Source organism: Accipiter gentilis, chromosome Z (assembly GCF_929443795.1).
Source record: "Accipiter gentilis chromosome Z, bAccGen1.1, whole genome shotgun sequence".
NCBI lineage: Eukaryota > Metazoa > Chordata > Aves > Accipitriformes > Accipitridae > Astur > Astur gentilis.
Window position 1 is genome coordinate 56904792 of NC_064919.1, and position 21022 is coordinate 56925813.

The 21022-nt window shown below is 38.9% G+C and overlaps 1 protein-coding gene across 2 annotated transcripts in view; it reads left to right on the forward strand.

Moving 5' to 3' along the window:
- The window catches only part of KIAA2026 (KIAA2026 ortholog), a 53298-nt gene extending 35013 nt beyond the window's left edge, over positions 1-18285 (forward strand). For both annotated transcript variants that reach the window (XM_049794300.1, XM_049794301.1), the window contains 3 exons: positions 7673-7788; positions 11467-11645; positions 13805-18285. In XM_049794300.1, coding sequence (XP_049650257.1) covers positions 7673-7788; positions 11467-11645; positions 13805-17439 — 3930 coding nt within the window. In that variant the 3' untranslated portion in view covers positions 17440-18285. The remainder of the gene's footprint in view (positions 1-7672; positions 7789-11466; positions 11646-13804) is intronic.
- The last annotated feature ends 2737 nt before the right edge of the window (positions 18286-21022 follow it).

Consider the following 21022-nt stretch of genomic DNA (forward strand, 5'->3'; position numbering starts at 1 on the left):
TGTAACCATCAAAAATAGACTAGGGTTCTTACTAATATTTTAGTGAATTGGACCCCAACTTTACAAAAAATAAAGTGGAAAAACTTACTGTGTCTTCTCATTTGGGCCCTGTGGAAACTTAATTATTACTGGGTTAAAGCTTCTTCACTTTGTAGCAGGAGGTGGACTTTCTTCCCCCCATTCCTCCCTCCTCTTCTCCTGGCCTCTTCCCCACCTCCCCAGGGAAATACCTACCATGCTTGAGACTTTTGCATGTAAGGAGTTTCCAGTTATACTTGTTTTCATCTGTATTACTATATATACGTAAATGTACATGCAAACAAATAACATAGTCTGAGAGATCTGTGTTTGCACGCACATTCGCAGGTTTAAACTGCTGATGAGATCCTTATTCCAATAAATATTTAGGATAACAAAATTTTAATAGACCTGCTTGAAGGCTTGCAGCTGAAACATTTTCTTTTAATTTCAGCTTACTTTCTGTGTTACTATGCATCTTTGTCTGTAATGTATCTAATATAGTCTCTTTTTCCATTCTGTGTCCAAAAATCCTGATTTGTACTTTAGTCACTTCCAAATAGTTTGTTATTGTTTCTCTCTGGCTTGTCTGCATCTTTTAAAAACACTGGTATGAGCCCAAAATGCTGAATTTTGAGTCTGAAATTTACACATTTACATCCATACAGTTTGTTGTACTTCTGAGGAGAGACTGAGTATGTGCAGCTTTTGGAAATCCAACCAGCTATTTAGTTGTCAACGAGCTATTTAGTTGCATAGTATGAATGAATAAAGCCAATTTTAGGCTTCAAATTTAAAAATCTTCTGCACAGTAATTGCTTTTTCTTCTCTGGTATTTCTGTCTTCTGCTTATCTCACTAACTTTCAATATTTTTGTCCCAGTCTTCAGTATTTCTTAGCTCCTCCAGTATCCCTTTTTCTGTCCATATTGTCTAGACTTTTCACACCTATTTTCTCTTAGCTTTCTGTGATCTTTCGTGCCTTTCCTTGTGTGGCAAGTCCACCAATAAATGTTTGCTAAGAAGCTTTCCTTAAGCCACTTTTGTCATGTACCTTTCTACAGTTCCAAATGTGAAAGGGTGGATTCTGCATCAAAGATATGAATGTGTACTGATACGTTTAATCTGGAACGTTTTTGTCACAGAGATACTACTGTATATTCAGAAAATTTCACAGTGCTTTGGATTTTGGTCAGTTAGTATATTATTTTGAACAAATTGTTCAAGGCATTCCTGTCAGCACACAGTTATAACAAAAGAGCTGATTTTAAGATGTTCAGCTGAAGAATAGAGAAATACTTGTATATCTGGAGTTGAGAAGATGCAAGATTCAGCTGTATGAAAGGGTGTCATGTAAGATCCATAACAGCTTAACAGACCCAGCTTTTTTGTAAATAGTTTAAGATACCACAAACATCCAGTTTCTTAATGAGTTACAGAAATATAAGTAGTTAATATCTTGAAATCATCTAATGAAGGGTAAAATGTGACAGTTCAGTGCCCGATAATTTCACTGTTCTGAGTTAGGATCAAAAGGATAGTAAGATCATGCTGATAATAAAGTTTCTCCTGTGCTTTTGTGTTTTATATCTTTAAAATAAATGTGGCAGATTAATCAGTGCCATGATAATTGCGTAGTAATTTTGCCTAAAGAAAATTAGAATGTGTGGCTAAATGTCTGAATGAAAAGTCATTTCATAGTAATGAACAAATCATGAGATAAAGACACTTTCAGTAGCAAGAAATTGATTGCCTTCTTTTTTTTTTTACTTTGTTTGCAATGTTTAATAAGAGAGTATGGGATACTATTTTAGGATATAGCTTGGTGTGATCAGATATCTAGGTCATAGAAGTGCAAGATGAAGTCTTTCTTAAAAAAAAAAGTTTGAAGGCTGATATATGATATCTTTTCATTAGTTGCTGGTAAATGCTCAGAAGTAAAATTAAGAGATATCATGACTGAATTTGTTTTATAATTTACTACAAGTCATTTTTCCTGACTATTTCAGTCCCAGTCTTCAAATAACATCAGAGGCTAGCTGTTGATACATATTTATAATATTCAGAATGACATTGCTGAAAGTAAAATACAAGATACTGACTTTCAGGAACTTTTACTGTAGCAGGTAACTAAGCAGTTTCAGAATGAAAACACTTTCAATTATAGATGAGTTTGTGTAGTATGAATACATAATCTCATCATACATTCTTACTCAGTCAAAACAGCCACTGAAGTAAGTGTCTGAAATTCTAGTATTTGGCCCATAAATTGCTTAATAAGAACATTCGGTATCCATCCATATCTGAATTGAAAAAGTTATCGATCTCTTTTCTTTAGGTATCTGATGTCCAAAGCAGCTGCAGATCACCAACTCCCTCTCTGTGTGACATCACTAGAAAATGCTAGGCTGGTGATGTCACACATACCACAGAACCCCGCTGCAGAATGGAGCAGGCCTATTAAGGGTAAGGTAAGTTTTCTCCCTCCACCACCACCCCTTTTCAACAATATTGCATAGTTTTATAAGATTTCTAATCTTTATTTTATATCCCAGGGATATAAAGTAAAGATTGAAGAAAATCTTATAAAACTGCATAATATTGTGGTGTTGTGTGTGTGTGTTTATTTGAAAACAATACAACCCCCCATATAAAGTTCAGGCCTTACCCCATATATCCATATCCTGGCTCCAGTCTGCTTTGGGGTTCCATGATGAGTATGCCAGAATAGTATATGTTGGGGCATCACGGAGAGTGGAGTCAGCATTTCCTGGCTGCTCTGGATGTCAGAAACCTTATTTTAAAAGGTAAGTTTTCAGCTGAAAATGTGTTGAATGTCTCTCTGTGTTTATATGTAAACATTCAGCACATTTCTGAAATGTATTTTTATTGTGTTTGCATTTTTTTAAATTTACTTGTTGCTTAATGCAGCTGAAAGTCACATTTATACTTGTCCTCTATCAAGGCCTTTTTTCTTTTTTGTTCTGTTGTTAATACCTTATCCTGTGTTTCCAGAAAATATAGTGTTTTGTTTGTCACTACCTGAAACAAGATGGTAATTAAGTTCATTTAATATCTTTAACAACAATCTTGATGAAGGGATTGAGTGCACCCTCAGCAAGTTCACAGATGACACCAAGTTGGATGGGAGTGTTGATCTGCTGGAGGGTAGGGAGGCTCTACAGAGGGATCTGGACAGGCTGGGTCGATGGGCTGAGGCCAATTGTATGAGGTTCTACAGGGCCAAGCGCCGGGTCCTGCACTTGGGTCACAGCAACCCCATGCAGCGGTACAGGCTTGGGGAAGGAAGAGTGGCTGGAAAGCTGCCTGGCAGAAAAAAACCTGGAGGTGTTGGTTGACAGCCGGCTGAATATGAGCCAGCAGTGTGCCCAGGTGGCCAAGAAGGCCAACGGCATCCTGGCCTGTATCAGAAATAGTGTGGCCAGCAGGAGCAGGGAGGTGATTGTTCCCCTGTACTGGGCACTGGTGAGGCCGCACCTCGAGTACTGTGTCCAGTTTTGGGCCCCTCGCTACAGGAAAGACATTGAGGTGTTGGAGCATGTCCAGAGAAGGGCAACAAAGGTGGTGAGGGGCCTGGAGCACAAGTCTTATGAGGAGCGGCTGAGGGAACCGGGGCTGTTTAGTCTAGAGAAGAGGAGGCTGAGGGGAGACCTTATCGCTCTCTACAACTGCCTGAAGGGGGGTTGCAGTGAGGTGGGTGTTGGTCTCTTCTGTCAGGTGGCTGGAGATAGGACAAGAGGAAATGGCCTCAAGTTGTGGCAAGGGAGATTTAGGTTGGATATTGGGAAAAATTTCTTTACTGAGGGGGTTGTCAGACATTGGAACAGGCTTCCCAGGGAAGTGGCTGAGTCACCACCCCTAGAGGTATTTAAAAGACATGTAGACATGATGCTTAGGGGCATGTTTTAGTGGTGAATATAGCAGTGTTAGGTTAACGACTGGATTTGACGATTGTAAGGGTCTTTTCCAACCCAAATGATTCTGTGATTCTAGAAGTCAGAGCAAAGGTACAGAAGCAGTGGTCCTGGGAATGTAAATTACAGACCACATAAGAACATAACTCGGTACACACCTAAGTTGACGACTGGATATTTTTATTTAAATAATCAGTCAGGAATGCAGGCTCTTACCAGACTTAGAATTAGCTCAAGTAAATTGAAGGGGAACAGTTTCTTTGCACATCTATTAAGAGCAAGCTCTTCAGTGATAGAGGAAGACTGTTTTTACCACTAAAGTACTGTCTTGGGTTGATGTAGTTGGATAATTTTAGTTCATGTCTACTAGTAAGATCCTGCTGGGTTTCATAAACACCAGAAGGCAGTGCATCCAGATCTCAATTTCTACAGACCCCTTGTTGACAAGAAGACTGAACTACGGGGCTGTAGTAGCTATTCCTTTGTACTAACACTGCTGTTTGGCTAAACCACTCCTCATGGAATTTCCTGAACGGCTATATTTTGATTTCCTTGAGTGAAACAGTCATGCCTACTCTGCTGTGGTCAGTTCCTTCTGTCCCATTAGATGTTGCATTCCATTTATTTGCTAATCCCATAACACATCAGGTCATACTCAGAGGCTTTTATCTTTCAGCATAAGGAACCCTGCAGTCAGTGATTGAAAGGGATATTTGAAGTTCTCCCCACCTTGAAGCAGGACTTTTGTCAGTGCTGCATTAAGTCATCCATGACCTGACTAGCCAAGTTCTGAAAAAAAGAAAGAAAACAGGGATTGAACAGCTTCTCTGCACAACCTGTTCTAATGATGTATGTTTCTGATGAAAATATAACTTCTAGGTCCAGCCTGAACCTCCTAAGCTTCACTGCCTTACATCATTTGGTATCGCTGAGTAGAGTTTGCAATGCAGACATTTGTAAAGGCAAGTTTGTTATCTGTAGAAATTAGTAGGCAGCTATGTAATGTTGAGGTAGGCAGTTAAGAGCTTTACCAGTTATTGATTTGCCTTCCCCCCGCCCGAAAAAACTGCAGACTGTGTTAGAGAATGGAATTGCATAGGAAAGTTAATGCTAGATGTTGTAGTGAGTGTCTTAAGGTTACAGACATTTTTTTATCCCTTCCTTTTCACTATTTTAATATTTAAGGAATAATAGCAGATCATTTGTGTAACATCTGGGCTTTGCAGAAATCTTATGTATTTGCACAGAAAATCAACTGAACAACAATAATTTAAAAGATAAGGATCTCCCCCCCCCAGTCTTTTTTGGCCCATATTCTGTGTCCTGACTGTTTCTGAGGAAAGAAAATTACTCTTATGGCTTAAATTTTTGTATGTTTCCACTAACAGGTATATTGTCAACTCCTAAGTCCCAGTAAGAAAAATGAGTAATTGGGATACAGGGAAATATTTAATTTACTTTTTTTTAAATTACGTTGCTATAATATTTGCATTAAAATTTTTTGGAAGCAAATATGGAGTTTTCCAGAGTTTATAACCAGAGGACACTATTTTTGTTAAAAATGAGCTCTAGAATTCAGAGGACAGGGGATTGGTTATATTTTGTTCATTTTTGTAAGCAAGGAGAAAAGTGACTCGTTTTTGTTGTTCTTTGAAGTGTTAATGAAGGCAGTAAAGTCTTGAAGTCTGCTCTTGACTAACCCTTCTACCTATGTCTGGGTATTCAATGCATGATACAGTTATCACTTCAAAGTTTACTCAGTGGTCAGATGATATTTATCTGGCTCAGAAATGAATAATTTCTTGTTGTTTTTACTCTATAGTAATTTTTCATATCTTTTTAATACTATGTTTTCATACACATTGTTTGCTATATCGAATGGATATACAGCATTTCTATATCCTGATAGTAGTGGCAGTGTATATTTTTGCCATTTTGATTTTTGTTGTTGTACAATCCACTAATACCATGTAGTATATAAGTTCATCCTTTTAAAACTGTGAAATGTTTTGTATATCTTACAAGAAAGATAAATCTGTGCACATAATTCCTTTCATATGTTAGCAATTAATTCTGTTGACTGCTAACATTAGGAGGTGATACCAAATGCCTTGGTAGGCTACAGTATGCACAAGGCCTGTTTTCTGTTGGAGTGCTCAGTGGCAGGTTTTACACTGCAGTGTGTTACATGCGCAAATATGACTGGCCACAAGTGACATTAGAAATTAGAATACAGTTTGCTGGCTTGTCTGTGTGCTCAACACTGACCATTATGGGGTAATGTGGCATAATTTCATACTTAAAATCTTTGCTTTTGTAATTTTAATTGAAGAATGATGGAGTAGCTATTCAGTTTGTTATGTAACATGTAAATGCTTATCCATAAAATATAGATACCTGGTCTTCAAAGAAGCATTCAGCCTGACTGATGTTGCTGTACATTGGAGAGATCTGCTGAAATGTGTAGAAAGTCCATAGAAGAATCGTTATTGTAGACTGTTGAAAGGCAGCCATGTCAAGCTTTATGCAGTTTGTCCTGCCCTACATTTCTTGGTGTGCTGGACCACAGGAAGCTATGAAGGATATGAGCTCTCTTGAAAGCTAAACATGTATATGAAATAAATAAGTTCCCAAGTCTTGCTTCTTTTTCTTGCAGAACCCTAGTCTTTTTACTGTCTTACAGCCTCTCTGACAAGTCAAAGATAAAATCCTCATTTACGTAAAATGCACAGAATTAGTAGAGTGGCAGAAGTACTAGAGTATACCACATCTCTTTCCATAGCTGTTACATGTGTATGCATTGTTCAGTCTTTCATGTAATAAACTAGAGAATAAAGTTTTGGGAAGAAATACTTGTAAGGGGTATCTAGAGTGTTAAGAGATGTGTTCTGCAGCATTATGCCCACCATGGTTGTGCAGTATATATGTGTATACATGCTAATTGTCATTTACCAATGTGTTTTATCCTCATTCAGCCTTTCCAGCTTTATTAAAACATGAATTCTTCATGGAAGATCATAAGATTACATTTAGCAGTTTGCAAAAGAAAACCACTTTTAATTATACATTTGAGTTAAAAGCTTAAAGCTTTTACGTTGGAAAACTGGTCTCTGCTGCATATTCTGTAACTTCATAAATAACCAATTTGCAAAACTTTCTTTTAAGAAAACATTTTATCTAGAACTTTGAATAAAATTCATAAATGTAATGCAAAAAAATCTGCTTTTTATCCCTAAAAATTGTAGTAAATTGTTTTTGCAAATAATAATAATATAAATTATATCACTTACGTTAAATGAGATTACGGTAAGATTTTCTGTAGAAATTTTATCTCTAACTATTAAAAGTGTACAGACATGGTTGGTTTCCCTGACCTGAATGGTTTACTACCTATGTTAGTTACTCATTTAAATAATTTTAAACACATGATATGTTCATAGGATTCTGTTTCAGTTTCAAGTTTGACCTGTAGAAAGTGAACATCCTTGCAGTACTGCTTTTTTAACTCGGACATTATGTCTCTGTAGTATTAAAAAAAAGTAGAAATATTAAAGTCTTACATAGGTTAAGGGTAGGTGTAACTGTGAAACTTACTAATATTTTCCTCCAGTTATTTTCCTCATATGCTGTATTAGGGTACCAGGATTACTGTAGTACTAATACAGCATAACAACATTCAAGTGTAATGCAATGATAAATAAATCATATTTATGTTTGCAGGGAAGATGGTACCATCGGAGGCAAGCAGTAAAGGAATTGCATAGTACGTTGATACGACTGCTTAATGAACTGTTACCATGGGAACCAAAGCTAATGAAAGCATTTCAAAGAAACAGGTAATTAGCTACTCTTTTTTTAACAGTAGTGCATGGGATGGAAAACAACAAAATTCACTTTTTAAAACTAATCAATAAGTTGGCTTCTCAAATTAAATGAAAATACTTTGAGGAGTGAGGCACTGGCAGTGCTTTAGTTGGAAGAATTATTTTACGTTTGAGACTTACTGTCTCTAAATAGAGTTTAACCCCCTAGTATTTTTTTTTTCCTCTAAAATGCTCTAGAATTCTTAAGCCTGCCTATAAATAGTTGTATCACAATCCAGCTAGGATTTGTATTGCTGTTTATTTGGTTAAGAGGTGCTAGAAAGCTAGACCAGGGCTCCTTAGAATACTTTGTCAGACTACTTACTGTCTAAAGCTACCTAAATTGGTTGGTAATGAATTCTGCACAAAGCAATTCTTAAAACATTGTTTTAAGGTCTTTGTAACTCTGTAAATTTGAAACGCATCTGGAATGAGGTGTGTCAGAGAAATATCAGTGAAACAGTGACTGATTTAAATCTTGTAAGGGCAAATATTAGTAGCAGTGAAGATGCTACGCAGATTATAAATCCTGGAGAGACTGGATGTTGACTTGGTATTGTCATTGTGTCTTGAAGCTTGGTGCTGTTGTTGTCTGTTAGACATACAGCTGTTGCTATAATCATACCTTAGTTGTGCCACATAGACATTTAAAAATCAAGTAATGTTTAGATGCTTGAACTCTGTGTCAAATGATAGGTAAAGTTAGGGAGCTGCTTAAATGTTGAGTATGATGGAAGCAGCTTACATAGTTATGTGGTACAGAACTAATTCTGAAAAGTGTAAAAGGTATGTTAAAAAAACGCCAACAACATAGCACCAAAGACAATGAACAAATAGAATTACTAAGAGTTGGTTCCTTAGTAGCTCATTTTACAGATATCATGCATGAATTAAAGTCCTTATTGGAAATGTAAGATGTTGTTGAACATTTTGCTTTAAATAATGGACCAAAGTACAAGTTTTGCTTTTTTTGTATTCCCTTCTATTCAAGTTGCTGTTCATTTTCCTTAGCTGTTCATTTCTTCCTGTCTGTAGCAAGTCAGACTCCTTCTGGAAATGTGGCAGATAGTAATACCATTAGAAGGGATTTCAGTTTTATCGTTTGTGTAAATTCTGCTGTGAAATGGTTTGGTGCCCAGTATTTGTTCTTGTTTGTTAAATGTGGTTCTAGAATACAGAAGTAGAACTGTCGTATAGAGTATGTAGAAGTAGTAAATATGAGGTGTGCCTAATACAAGTAAATTTTAGTCTGGAACTGGCTGGCAGGGGTCTTGCATGTATGTGTGCCGGTAGCTAGAGAAGCATGCACTTAAAGCAGAGGATAATTTCTGACATTAATTTATATTTCTCAGGATGTATGTTTTAGGCTGTAACCCTAGTTTATTCAGCAATGCTAGCGTAGGTATTTCTGTGACATAACTGTTTGGACAGACACATTGTATACCAGGGAACAGCTCCAGCTGAAAAACAATCTTTACAAATCATGGGGATAAAAGAGAGATGTGTGAGAGGAGGCTAGATCAATGACTTGATCTGGTTCATTATGGAGCTGCTAGGCAGCTGTGTAGCACCCATTACAGTGGTGAAGAATGGTGTCATGTAAAATAGAAAAAGCAACTGAGTAAAGATTGCTTATGCTGGTGTAAACACCATCACCACCACAAGTCTAGCTGCAGTTGCATTGTCTCAGCCTGCTAACATGTACTAATTGAATGACAGTGTTGGCCTTCTAGGTTGTCAAGGGCTGGGCAGAGCTCCTTACTTCTGTGCAAGACCTCAGTATGCAATAAGAGTGTAGAGTTTTCCTTCCTTCCTTTTTTGTTGTATTTAATTAGTAGGAGCAGTCTTTATGATCAAAATCCTTTTTTTTTTTTTTTTTTACCCCCTTCTGAAAGGTCCTCTGGTCTTTTCAGAATTATAACAGTATAATTTTGAATGGTATTTGAATAGCAGCAAGGTTTAAAAGGAAAGGGTACTTGTGCCCACTGATCACATTTGTTCATGGCCCCCTTGGCAGAAGATCCTCAAAAGAAAAAAGGAAATTCCCATCCAGCAGTTTTAGTACAGTAGTGGTTCTCTAGTGTCCTCCTATGGTTCCACAGCGTCCTTCTATAGTTCTTCCACACCTTGACTTCAAGCTCAAAATTCTAATGACAGAGTTGAAGTTTCATCCAGACTACATCTTGATACAGACTTCAAGGTTGTCTTCTCTCAGTGTCGAAGCTGTGAGTAAACTATTAGGTCTCACTGACCCTGACCAGCATCACCTGGGCCTCCATCCACATCACCTGCCCATGGGCCCAGGATCCCTATTTCAGGTCATTCTGCAGCCTTCAATCTCTGCCTAGGAATGCCGGTTTCCAAGACAACTACAGCAGTTACCCTGCCTGGCCGTGGGTCATGCTAATCTGGACTGACCCTCAAACTGACCTTGGACCTGCATCATCACTGTGGACCCGCCCAGAAATCACTTGACTGGGTCTGGACCCTGGCAGCTATCACTGGACCTGATCTTGATGTGAACCTGTGAATTGACTTCCCAGCTTGACCTCAGACCTGCCTCAGCAGTAGGAACTTGCCTGTTGATCTGGGCTCTCAGTTGAACCCAGTTACCACTCCTAGGCCTGCCCTGCTCCCTCATTCAGGGGTGGTGGGATGGCATCCTGTCTGGTGAGGCTCATGCCCTGCTATCTGTGACATCATGTTTAGCTCCTCCCTTTTTCCATCCTTTAGGGAGCAGCTGGCCATTGCTGCACTCAATGCAAAAAATGTTATTTTAATGCATAAGAGTGGGGAAATTTAAGATACTATTCTTATTGTCCTAAGGGTTAGATCCAGACTAGAGTCTAGATTCTATTCCACATAAGGTGCTAATTGCTGTAATCTATGCATTTGTTTGCTAAATAATCTTCCTAGATATTGTGTTGGTTACCATCAGCTGAATCCTGCAGTTCACTGTATTTATACACTAAAATACCCCCTAGATCTCCTCAAAGTAATGGCTTAGAAGAAGGGACAATAGAAATATGTAGCAGTTTCAGAGTATCAAGGTAGGTGGATGTGTTTCTGAATGGTGTTCAAATGAGTAAAGCAGCTATGTATGTCCATCACATGTGCATTCTTTAGTGGAGCATGAGCTTATGGAAAGAACAGTGGTAGCTGCTCTAATAGCCCAGAGATAATAAGGTTTTTGTAGAGGAGAAAGTTATATTATGGTCCCATAGCTGGGCAAAAAACTTGATGCATTTAAGAAAAACAGTATTTACTTAATTCTGTAGTTGGGGTTGCCCTCAGAGGAAGAGTAGACTTGTTACAGTTAATACTCAAGTCCATACAGGCACATCTGTCACAATGCAAGATGAAGGAAGAAACAGAAGATGGATGTAGTAAAACTGATGGTCATATTTGACTCAGTCTTTTTGTCTATTGTTGGGGGACTTAATGACATAGATTTCAGTTTTGGTGAGGGAAGGGACATCCCTGTCACTTCACATTTTCTGGGTTTTAGAGATTTGCAGGCAGAGGTACCATGAAATTTTTTGAAGGGCACAGGCAATTAATTCTATACCAACTTTTTGTGTGGCAGCAATACAAATAAAAATGTTAAAAACAGTGTGGTTCTTTAGTAAAGTTAGTTTTGTTATTTTCAAGGTCTAGATTGAAGAAGGACTATGATGACTTTAAAAGACATCCAGACCATGATAAATTTACCAGAGAATTGTGGAGTAATGATGAAAGTGAAGTTGATTCTGGCAAAGATTCTTTTGCAGTAGTATGCAGTAAATCTTCAGAGCCTGTGGAAGTTCCCCAAAAAGATCACCCAGACAATGGTAAGCATTTACTGGAATCTGATAGTTTGAACTTGATGCAGGAGCTTAATTTTTCCATGTGAGCTCGTGTCCTACTTTTTACCGTAAGTACTACTGAGATAATATTCAAATAGCTTGTGATGCACATCTGACAGATGTAGACTAGAAGAGGGCAGACATGACCAAGATGAAAATTCTGATTAATGCTAGTTTTTGCCACTTTTGTGATTTACTATACCTGTGATAACATAGTAGGCCTGCTTGGAATTTACGCTTATGGTGGGTTGACCTTGGCTGGCTGCCAGATGCCTAACCAGCCACTCTGTCACTCCCCTTCCTTAACAGGACAGGGAGAGAAAATAAGATGGGAAAGCTCATAGGTGAAGATACAAACAAGGAGATCACTCACCAGTTACTGTCACAGGCAAAACAGACTCATTTGGGGAAAATTAATTTGATTTATTGCCAATTAAAAATAGAGTAGGATGCTGAGAAACAAAGACAAAAACTAAAACACCTTCCCCTTCACCCCATCTCCACCTTCTTCCCAGGCTCAACTTCATTCCCAATTCTACCTCCTTCCCTGTCGAGTGGCACAGGGTGGATGCAGATTGGGGGTTGACGTCAGTTCATAACACTTCATTTCTGCTGCTTCTTCCTCATGCTTTTGACCTGCTGCAATGTGGGGTCCCTCCCATGGGATACAGTCCTTCACAAACTGCTCCAGTGTGGGTCCTCTCCACAGGCTAGAGTCCTTCAGGATAAGACTGCTCTCGTGTGGGTCCCCCACAAGCCACAGTTCCTGTCAGAAGTCTGCTCCAGTGTGGGCTCTCCATGGGCTGCAGCTTACTTCAGGGTGTATTCACCTGCTGTGGAATGGGGTCCTCAACAGGCTGCAGTGTAGATAGCTGCTCCACTTTAGTCCTCCATGGCAAGGGGACAACCTGTATCACCATGGTCTTCACAGGTTGCAAGGGAATCCATTCCAGTGCCTGAAACACCTCTTTCCCCTCCTTTGCTGACCTTGGTGTCCACAGGGTTGCTTCTACATTTTTTCCTCACTCCTCTGTGTCACACTCTTCTGCACAGCATCACCAGCTTGGCTGACAGACTCAGCTGTGTCCTGCAGTGGATCTGTTTTGGAGCCAGCTGTGTCCTCACAAAGGCCCCCCTGCAGCCCTACACTGCCAAAACTTCAGTGGACGGCCCTCCTGTCCACCCAACACCCCTGCCTGCATTCCGGGCCTCTTATCCAGTTCGTGCATCCCCTGCTTGCTGACTGGTCCAGCTCAATGCTCAGTGTGAAACATTTGGCACTCACACCCTTGTCCCACAGGCACCCCACACTCAAAAGTCCACCTGATATGCCAGCCAAGACCCCAGGCCCCCTGCTCATCAGCTAGTCCAGCTTGAAGTTTACCAGTGAATACACACACATTGCCCTCATGCACACTGTATTTGGGGAAGATACAGATACTGGCCTCCCAGCAGCTGGCAGCAGGCAGATAGGCTGTGACCCCCTGCTCTGTCCTTGCAGCTCCCCCCCTCCTCTGCACATCCCTTCATGGGTTTGTATAACTTTACTGATTCCCTCACCCCTCCCAGCCCAGTGTCCAGGATACCCCCTGGTTTACAGTCATATCAGTTGCAAAGTCCAGGTTGATCTTCCTGGAAGGGGCACCTGCAGTTTCTTGATAGCCCATCACTTGGTGTGATTGTTGAGGTTGTTTCTTGTCATTGTGCGGTGACAATGATTGTTTCTTGACAATGACAATGGTTGTTTCTTGTTTTGTTCAGTCTGTGTCTCTGTATATTTCTTTTCTGGCTTCTCCCTTTTTCCCTCAGGGTAACCTTGCTGGAATAAACATTTTCACATTCTCACATGCCTTCATCAATTAATGTGAATGACCAGGTTCGGGTTTCCTCACTGTCTCCCATGCTGGTTGGGTTTGTGTCCCTGTATGTTCTTGTTTATGACTTCCTCCTTTCCTTATTACCCCCTTTTTTGCATTGAAAAAGGTTCTTGACCAGATGCCTTTAAAGAAGCAGATATTCTCCTTCCACATATCCTTACACTTGCAAACTAGCATTTTGCCTTTAGCTAGATGCTGTAAAATTGTTAAATAGAGGTATTAGTTGCAAATGTCTGAAACACAGTTTCTGTTTTTATATCCTTGCAGGTGAAATGAAGCTATTAGAGATGAATTTACCTGCAGGAAAAAACAGAATTCTGAAAAAAGAATCAACTTCTAAAGAAATAGAGAAGACACTGCCCAAATGTGTTAAACGACAGTCCAAGCAAAATAGTTGTCTGGATCAAAGCACTAATGAGCTTTCACCAAGGAAGAAAGCTAAACTGAGCGCTAATGAGGCTGTGGTCCAGAGTTCAGAAAGTAGCCTGCAGCCAGAGAGTTGTTTGACTGAGCTGAAACAATTTGAAGGGTCAACTCTAGAATTATTTTCCTTGACAGATCCTGCAACATCAGTATCGAAATTTCTGAAAGGGACCAAACCCATCCAGGCCTTGCTCGCCAAGAATACCGGGAACAAAGTGACCTTAACAAATCAACTGTCACCTCCCCCTGGCATAAATGTATCTACTCCTGAAAAGCCAGTTTTATCACCTTTGGAATCATCACTGGTAAAACCAGTGTTGCCCTGCCAGACCAGTTCAAAGACTCCTTTACAAATGGTATACAAAATGCCAAATGGCTACTGTGTACCAGTAGACCTTCACAACAGCTCTGTGAAAATTCACATGCAACCTGTGATTGACCCTAAAACTGGAGAAAAAGTCATGCAACAAGTTCTTATTTTACCTAAGAATTTTCTTATTCAGCAGAAGGAAGGAAAAATTGTGGCCAAGGACATTCAGTCACTGCAACAAAAATCATCTGAGCTGCACTGTACAACTTTACCAGAAATATCAAATGTCAGTGTTTCTTTAACACCTCCCGTGGTAACAGGCCCTGCAAATGCTACCACTCAGTCACCTAGTACAATTTTTAACAAGAACGTTACCCACCCATCACAAGTGACTGGTCCCATGAACACTACACAATCATTGCCACCTGTGACTTCAGCACGTAACCTACCATCATCAACAATTAAGGTGAGCCAGACTGAAACTGAGCAAATCAAGACTACAGTTTCAACTGCCACATTCCCTGTGTCTTTGACTTCACCTACTCTTTCCACAGCTAGCCAGTCTTTGATATCAGCAACAGTATTAAGTGGGTCTACAAACACTGTTTCTGCCTGTCCCAGTCTTGCATCCCAACAGACAGCTGACTCCTTTGAAACTAGGCAAGAACTGAAGACAGTGTGTGTAAGAGAATCACAATCTATTCTGGTCACAACACGAGGTGGGAACACAGGAATTGTTAAAGTGCGAACAAATCCAGACCAAATTTCACCTAGTAGTTTATCTTCTAGTTCAGTTTTCACTTACGCACCTCAACTTCAGGGCTTTTTTGTGCCAAAAAACACACCCTTATCATGCTCTACTCTTCCATCTGTAGAAACGGCCATGTCTGGTCTCCCACGTATTGGACAATCATCTCTTTCTGCATTTGCCCCCTCAAAAGCTTGTTCTGTTAACATTCCAGCTTTCCCAGCTGATTTTACCCAGGGAATGGACAAGAATATCAAATTCACATTACAGCAGCCTGTTGTTGGGGGCACTTTGGGTCAAGTAATGGAGGACTGCTATGTGTCCTCTCCTCCTTTATCCTCTATTTCATTAGTGAACAGTTTGATGTCAGCAACTCCAAACAGTCCTGTTAGTGTGACTAGCATTGGACAAAACAACACTATCATAACTCCAAATTCTTCTGTACAGCAACAAGGTGATACTAAAACTGCAACAAATCGTGTTATACAATCTGAGTCTAATTCAGCAACAAATGGAGATTTAATCAGCAGTGCTCCAGTTCAGAAACTTACATTAGTCACAAATCCACCTATTTTATCACCCTGTGGGGCATCAGGAGTCACTATTATACCCTCTCTGGCACCCACTGGTATTAATGCTCAGAAGTTGGTTTTTATTAACACACAAATTGCCAATGGCCCATCAACCACCAGTCTAGTTCCAGAGTCATTGAAGCATAACCTTCCTTCTTCCCTAAGGAAAACCTTTGTTAGTGCCACAGAGCAACCACAGTTGGTTCTGATCCCATCTACAGTGGGAGCACCAATAAGAATAAATTCATCACCAACTATTGCTCAAGTAAAAGATGTGAAAATTGGACTAAATATAGGTCAAACCATTGTAAATACTAAAGGCAATGTGCAGCAGGCTCCACCAGTTAATATATTGCACTCTGCCATTTGTAAGGGAGAAGACAAAAAGACCATGGGCTTGGCGCTGTCTTTGACAAGTACTAGTACTTTGGTTCCTATTCCAAGTTTTGTGAGTCAAACCGCAGTGTCAGTTAATGAATCTGTATGTCTTGCAACAAGAGCTGAAAATGCCTTTACAGTAACAACAGCAAATGCATGTGTAGAATCTGTTTCAGTAACATCAAGTGGGACTTGTGTGACACAGCCCACTATCTTGATTGGTGGAAATGATCCCTCAAGAATAAGGCCAATTCTGGGTAATCAACTGTGTACATCAAATATTGGAAATACTGTGGGTATATCAACTGTGAAAACAGGACATCTTGCTTCATCTGTGCTGATTTCAGCAACACAATCAACAGTATCTCCTCAAAACTTAGCATCTGCTTTGCAATTTCCAGTCATTAGCTTGCCTGGATGTGTAGCCAGCCCCCACAAAGTGTTACATACAGTTCCTCAGTTGGCAGCAGTTCCAGCTCCTCCAGTACCAAAAAGTCAGTTGCCCACACTGCTTCAGTTTCAGTCATCAGGAGTTTCAGCTGCTGTGCTAAGTAATGCAGTTGTTCACAAGCCTCAGAGCGTGTTGTCCCTTCCATCACCAAATACAGGTAAAGTCATTAGTTTTCCCAGTTTTTCTTCCCTACAATGCCAGCAGGTGCCTCCCAGTACAGAGAAACAAAGTCATGCTTGTACTTACGCTTCTACCGTTCAGATGTCTGCAGCTTCACCAACTGTAACAAGCAAGGCAGGAGGTGAGCTGAATGAACCTTGCATTCAACAGAAACTAGTCATTAACACCTGTATGCCTTTGGCACCTGGAACTCAGATAATGATTAATGGTACTCATTTTGTTGTTCCTCCACAAGGCCTTGGAGCTGGCAGCCATGTTCTTCTTCTCTCTTGTAATACAAAACAGACTCCTCCTTTAACTATTAACCAAGGTCAAGAGGCTCAAGGTGTACAAATTGTTAATCCAATAACCTCAAAAATCATGCTAGCACCAAGTAATTCATTAAGTTGGCAAATATCAAAACATCCTTTGAAAAGCTCTACAAAAATTGTGAACTCTTTTGGGTCTGCAGATGCTTTACCCATTGTACATGCAACACCCCAGATACTTAGTACTCCAGCTAGCTCATGTACTCCACTGTCTGCAGTGCCACTGTCTCTGTCTTCAATGGTAAAATCTCCTGTTAATGTTGTAGCTACATCTTCTGTGGTTTCTGCCGTTCATCCTCTGAACTCTCATATACCGAGCAACACTTCAGTGTTTCGCTTAGACACTTCTATCAAAAAACTGTTGGTCAGTCCAGAGGGAGCCATTTTGAATGCTATAAATACTCCAGCATCCAAAGTTTCTTCCCTGTCTTCATCACTGCCTCCTGTTGTGTCCACAAGGAGAAATCCTACCAGTGTCTTCCCTGCATCTGAGTCATCTTGCCTTGATAAACTTGACAAAGCTGCATCCTGAATTTACTGCAAATGAGCCACTTTGAAATTTTGGGGCATTCTTCTGACTTTGGAAGTTGTAACTATTGAATAATTTCTTACATTGTTTGAAACAGTTTATTTACTCAAAATTACTTAAGATTACAGTTCTTTCCTGTTTACCTGTGAGGCTTAGGAAAAAGAAAAATTTATTTAGTTTGTCAGAAGTTTTCAGAGAGCTCTTTAGTAAAAAAGTCAGAAATGACCAATGAGTTCATTAAACATTTTAGTTTGGAGAAGTCTAGCCTTTTGCACATGTTCCATCTTACAGTATGGACTGTTTGCCAGTGTGTTTATGACATTATATATCTCCTTTTTATTGGTCAAATTTATTTTTTATTTGTTTCTGTAAAAAAAAAAATATTTATGCATTGTAAAAATGCAATCTATGGTATAGAATTGTACATATTCATTAATTCCTAACAATCTGTACTAAACTATATGTACAGAGAACTATGCTGTCCTATTTATGTTTTGTTTACATAATGTATAGTTTTTTAAGTATTTTAGTAACTTTGGACCAGTGTACTGTTTAGCAACAATGCAGAAGAATCTGCGTATAATAAATCAAGTTGCTGTACTGCTTTGTGTTGCCAATAGTTTAAAAGTGTGTATATCTGTTAGACCATGGCAGAATACATATATATACATGTTCCCACTTAATGCAGATGCATCTCAGCTTTTAGAATATAGTAGAATGAAATTACTTAATCTCCGCTGCTTTTCTTTGTGGTTTACATTTCACATGATTTGATGAGAGTTGGAAGGAAAGCCATCTCATTGATCCTCCTGATACAGGGTGGGATAACCTATACGTCATCCATTCTTAATAAATGTTTGGTTATATTGCCCAAAATCTCCAGTGTTGTGGTAAGGCTAGAAATGGTTTGCCAGACACCAGTCTAAGTCACACTGGTTGCTGTTCAGGACTACTACGTTTTGTCATAAAGCACAGAGATCTCTTGATTACTTCATTATTCTCTTTTTTACAGTCTTGTGTGCATTTCCACATATCTGCTAACTGTAACAAGGTCACTCATCTTCTGTCTAGCCATAACAAGCTATCCATTTTTTTCACCAGTCACGCTTTCTGGATCTGTATTATTTTTTTATTTTTTTTTAAGCTTTTAATTGGTTTATCTGGAAGAATAGTGCTAAAACATCACACAGTATTAAAGGAGGCCTTATTAGTGCTTTGAGTGGGAATAATTCACATATTACATAGACCTTTCCTTATTATGCAGTGTATTCACTATTTGTTGGCTTATGTTCACCTTTTGGTCTGATAAAACCCTTGGGTTATTTTCTGCAGATCAGCAGAGTTCACAGATGCCTCTTGCAGTGTTTATGGAAATAGAAGTGGGTTTTGGTATCATTTGAGACCTGGCATATAAAGAAAGGGTGCCCATCTAGCAGCTCTTACTTTATGGAAAATGATGATTTTAGAAGTGGTGTTTTAAAGTCATAGTCTCTGTTAGTTGCCTGGAAGATGAAATCTTAGGCTGAACATCTTTGTATGTGGGGGATTTTTTGTTGGTTTTTTTTTTTTTACAAAGCTGAAAGGGAAGATTTCAGAACTCATTCATGTTAGTTGCCTTTTTAATAGCCATGACTTCAAAGGGGGATAAAAGCTTACATATCTGTATTTAGCAGCGTTCTTAGACTAGTGTTCATCAAGATGAAGCTTAAGCTTTTGCTCCTCATCCTATCAAATTTTCTCCTTCCCTTCCTTGTTTGCTGTACATAGTTTGGCAGTTTGGATTTGGGGTTGAAGAATAAGGCCACAGTTTATTCCCTCTGTGTTGGCTGCCCTTCGTACCGTTCTAAAAAGTAATCTTGTCACTAGTTAACTAGAATTCTGGGAAAGTGGAAGGAAGAAAAGCTTGTGGCTTCCATAGGTACCTTCCCTTTCTGCACTCACTAAGAAATTTGAACTGGCAAATTGCCTCTTTCTGCATCAGCAGTCTCCATCTTATCTCAGGTCTGGGAAAGATGGAAGCTGTCAGTTTTGGTGTGAGAGAAGGTTTGTCTGTCTTTCAGAAAAAGCTACCTGGTACACTTTTCCAACTTCTTATTAAAAATGTTATGTAATCAGCTTTGAAGACACCTCCTAGTAAGTGGTGTCTGCCTGCCAGACTTTACAATATTAAGGCTTTTTAAATCTGACAGCATTTTGCAGTTGAATGCTGGAGGTGATTTTTCCAATAGAGGAAGATGGCAGAGAATGGGAGTTTCTTCATGGAGATTTTACATACTCTAAAACCATGTATACCAGTAACAGATTTTATTTCCATTTCACTGGTGGAACCTTGGGACTGACTTGGATTTTTCTATTCTCTTAAATGGCTGGGTTTGATTTTTATTTATGTTTGTTGTAAAGTGAGTATCTACATTGTTTGGAAAGCTTAAGACTAGGTTCTACTATCGCAGGAAGCCTGGATTAAAAAAAACCACACCTTGCATGACATTTTTCTGTGTGCTAATTTAGTAGAAAGAGTTATGCTATAATTAATTCTAATAAAGAGAAAAGTTAGAAAAGCTTAATTGAAGAACTCAGAACTCAGTCTACTTACCTGAATGATTTTGTATAAATTTTCTGAATTAGTACAATAATATTTTATAATTGTTTTATAAATATCTTATAATTTGGCAGGCATAAACTTTGCAACATGCAAAGTTTGATTCATTTTGATTAGAATTTTCATGGATGTTTATCCTCTACTGGACACATGTTCAGATTCCAAAGCCTATTGGAGAAAGGTTTGAGACTGCTATGTAATGGGTTTGCATGATTCGTTACTTTGTAAAAAAAAATTTTAGTTGGACCAACAATGTTGGTCAGAGTAAGTCTTTCAAAGGAAAGTAAATAGCCATTGACAATCCGCTACGCATCTTTTGTTCTCTGTAGCAAACATATAGTGCTACCTGTAGCACAAAAAGAACTGTAGAAAAAGTAGATTATGTTCAGATGCAATGAAAAAGCAGAACTACTTGCATCCTTAGTTGAAGTTAAAAAGACATTTAATTACATATATAAACAAATATATATGTAAATCAATCTTTGAAGAAAACATGTTCAGCTTTTCAGAGCTTGTAAAATGCCTTGCTTTTAGACACCTTCAGATATTATATACAGATATTCTGACAATATTATATACAAACCTTTGGGTTTATTAATGACTTTCAACATTTTGGATGATATCTTTGGTATTTATCTAAATGGACATATTCTGAACAATTATTTTGCTTCACTTTGAGTAGAAAATTACATTTATTTTGCTTCACTGTTCAAACCCATGTGTGTGTGTGAGCTGCCATTTTCTTGTAGGGATTCTGCCTCTACAATACTAGAAGCAACTAAATTTCACAAGTATTAGGAGTCACAGAAGTACCAGTTCAAACCACCTGTGTTACTGTCAGGTTGTTCAAACCCACTCTGATTCACTGTCTGACATAGCAAAGAGTGCAGTGTGAAAAGTGAAGCAAAAATTCTCCTGATAAGTATGTGAAGAGAAATGTATTTGTCTCATGTAAGTAGGTGAGACAATGAATAAAAGCTGGCATTT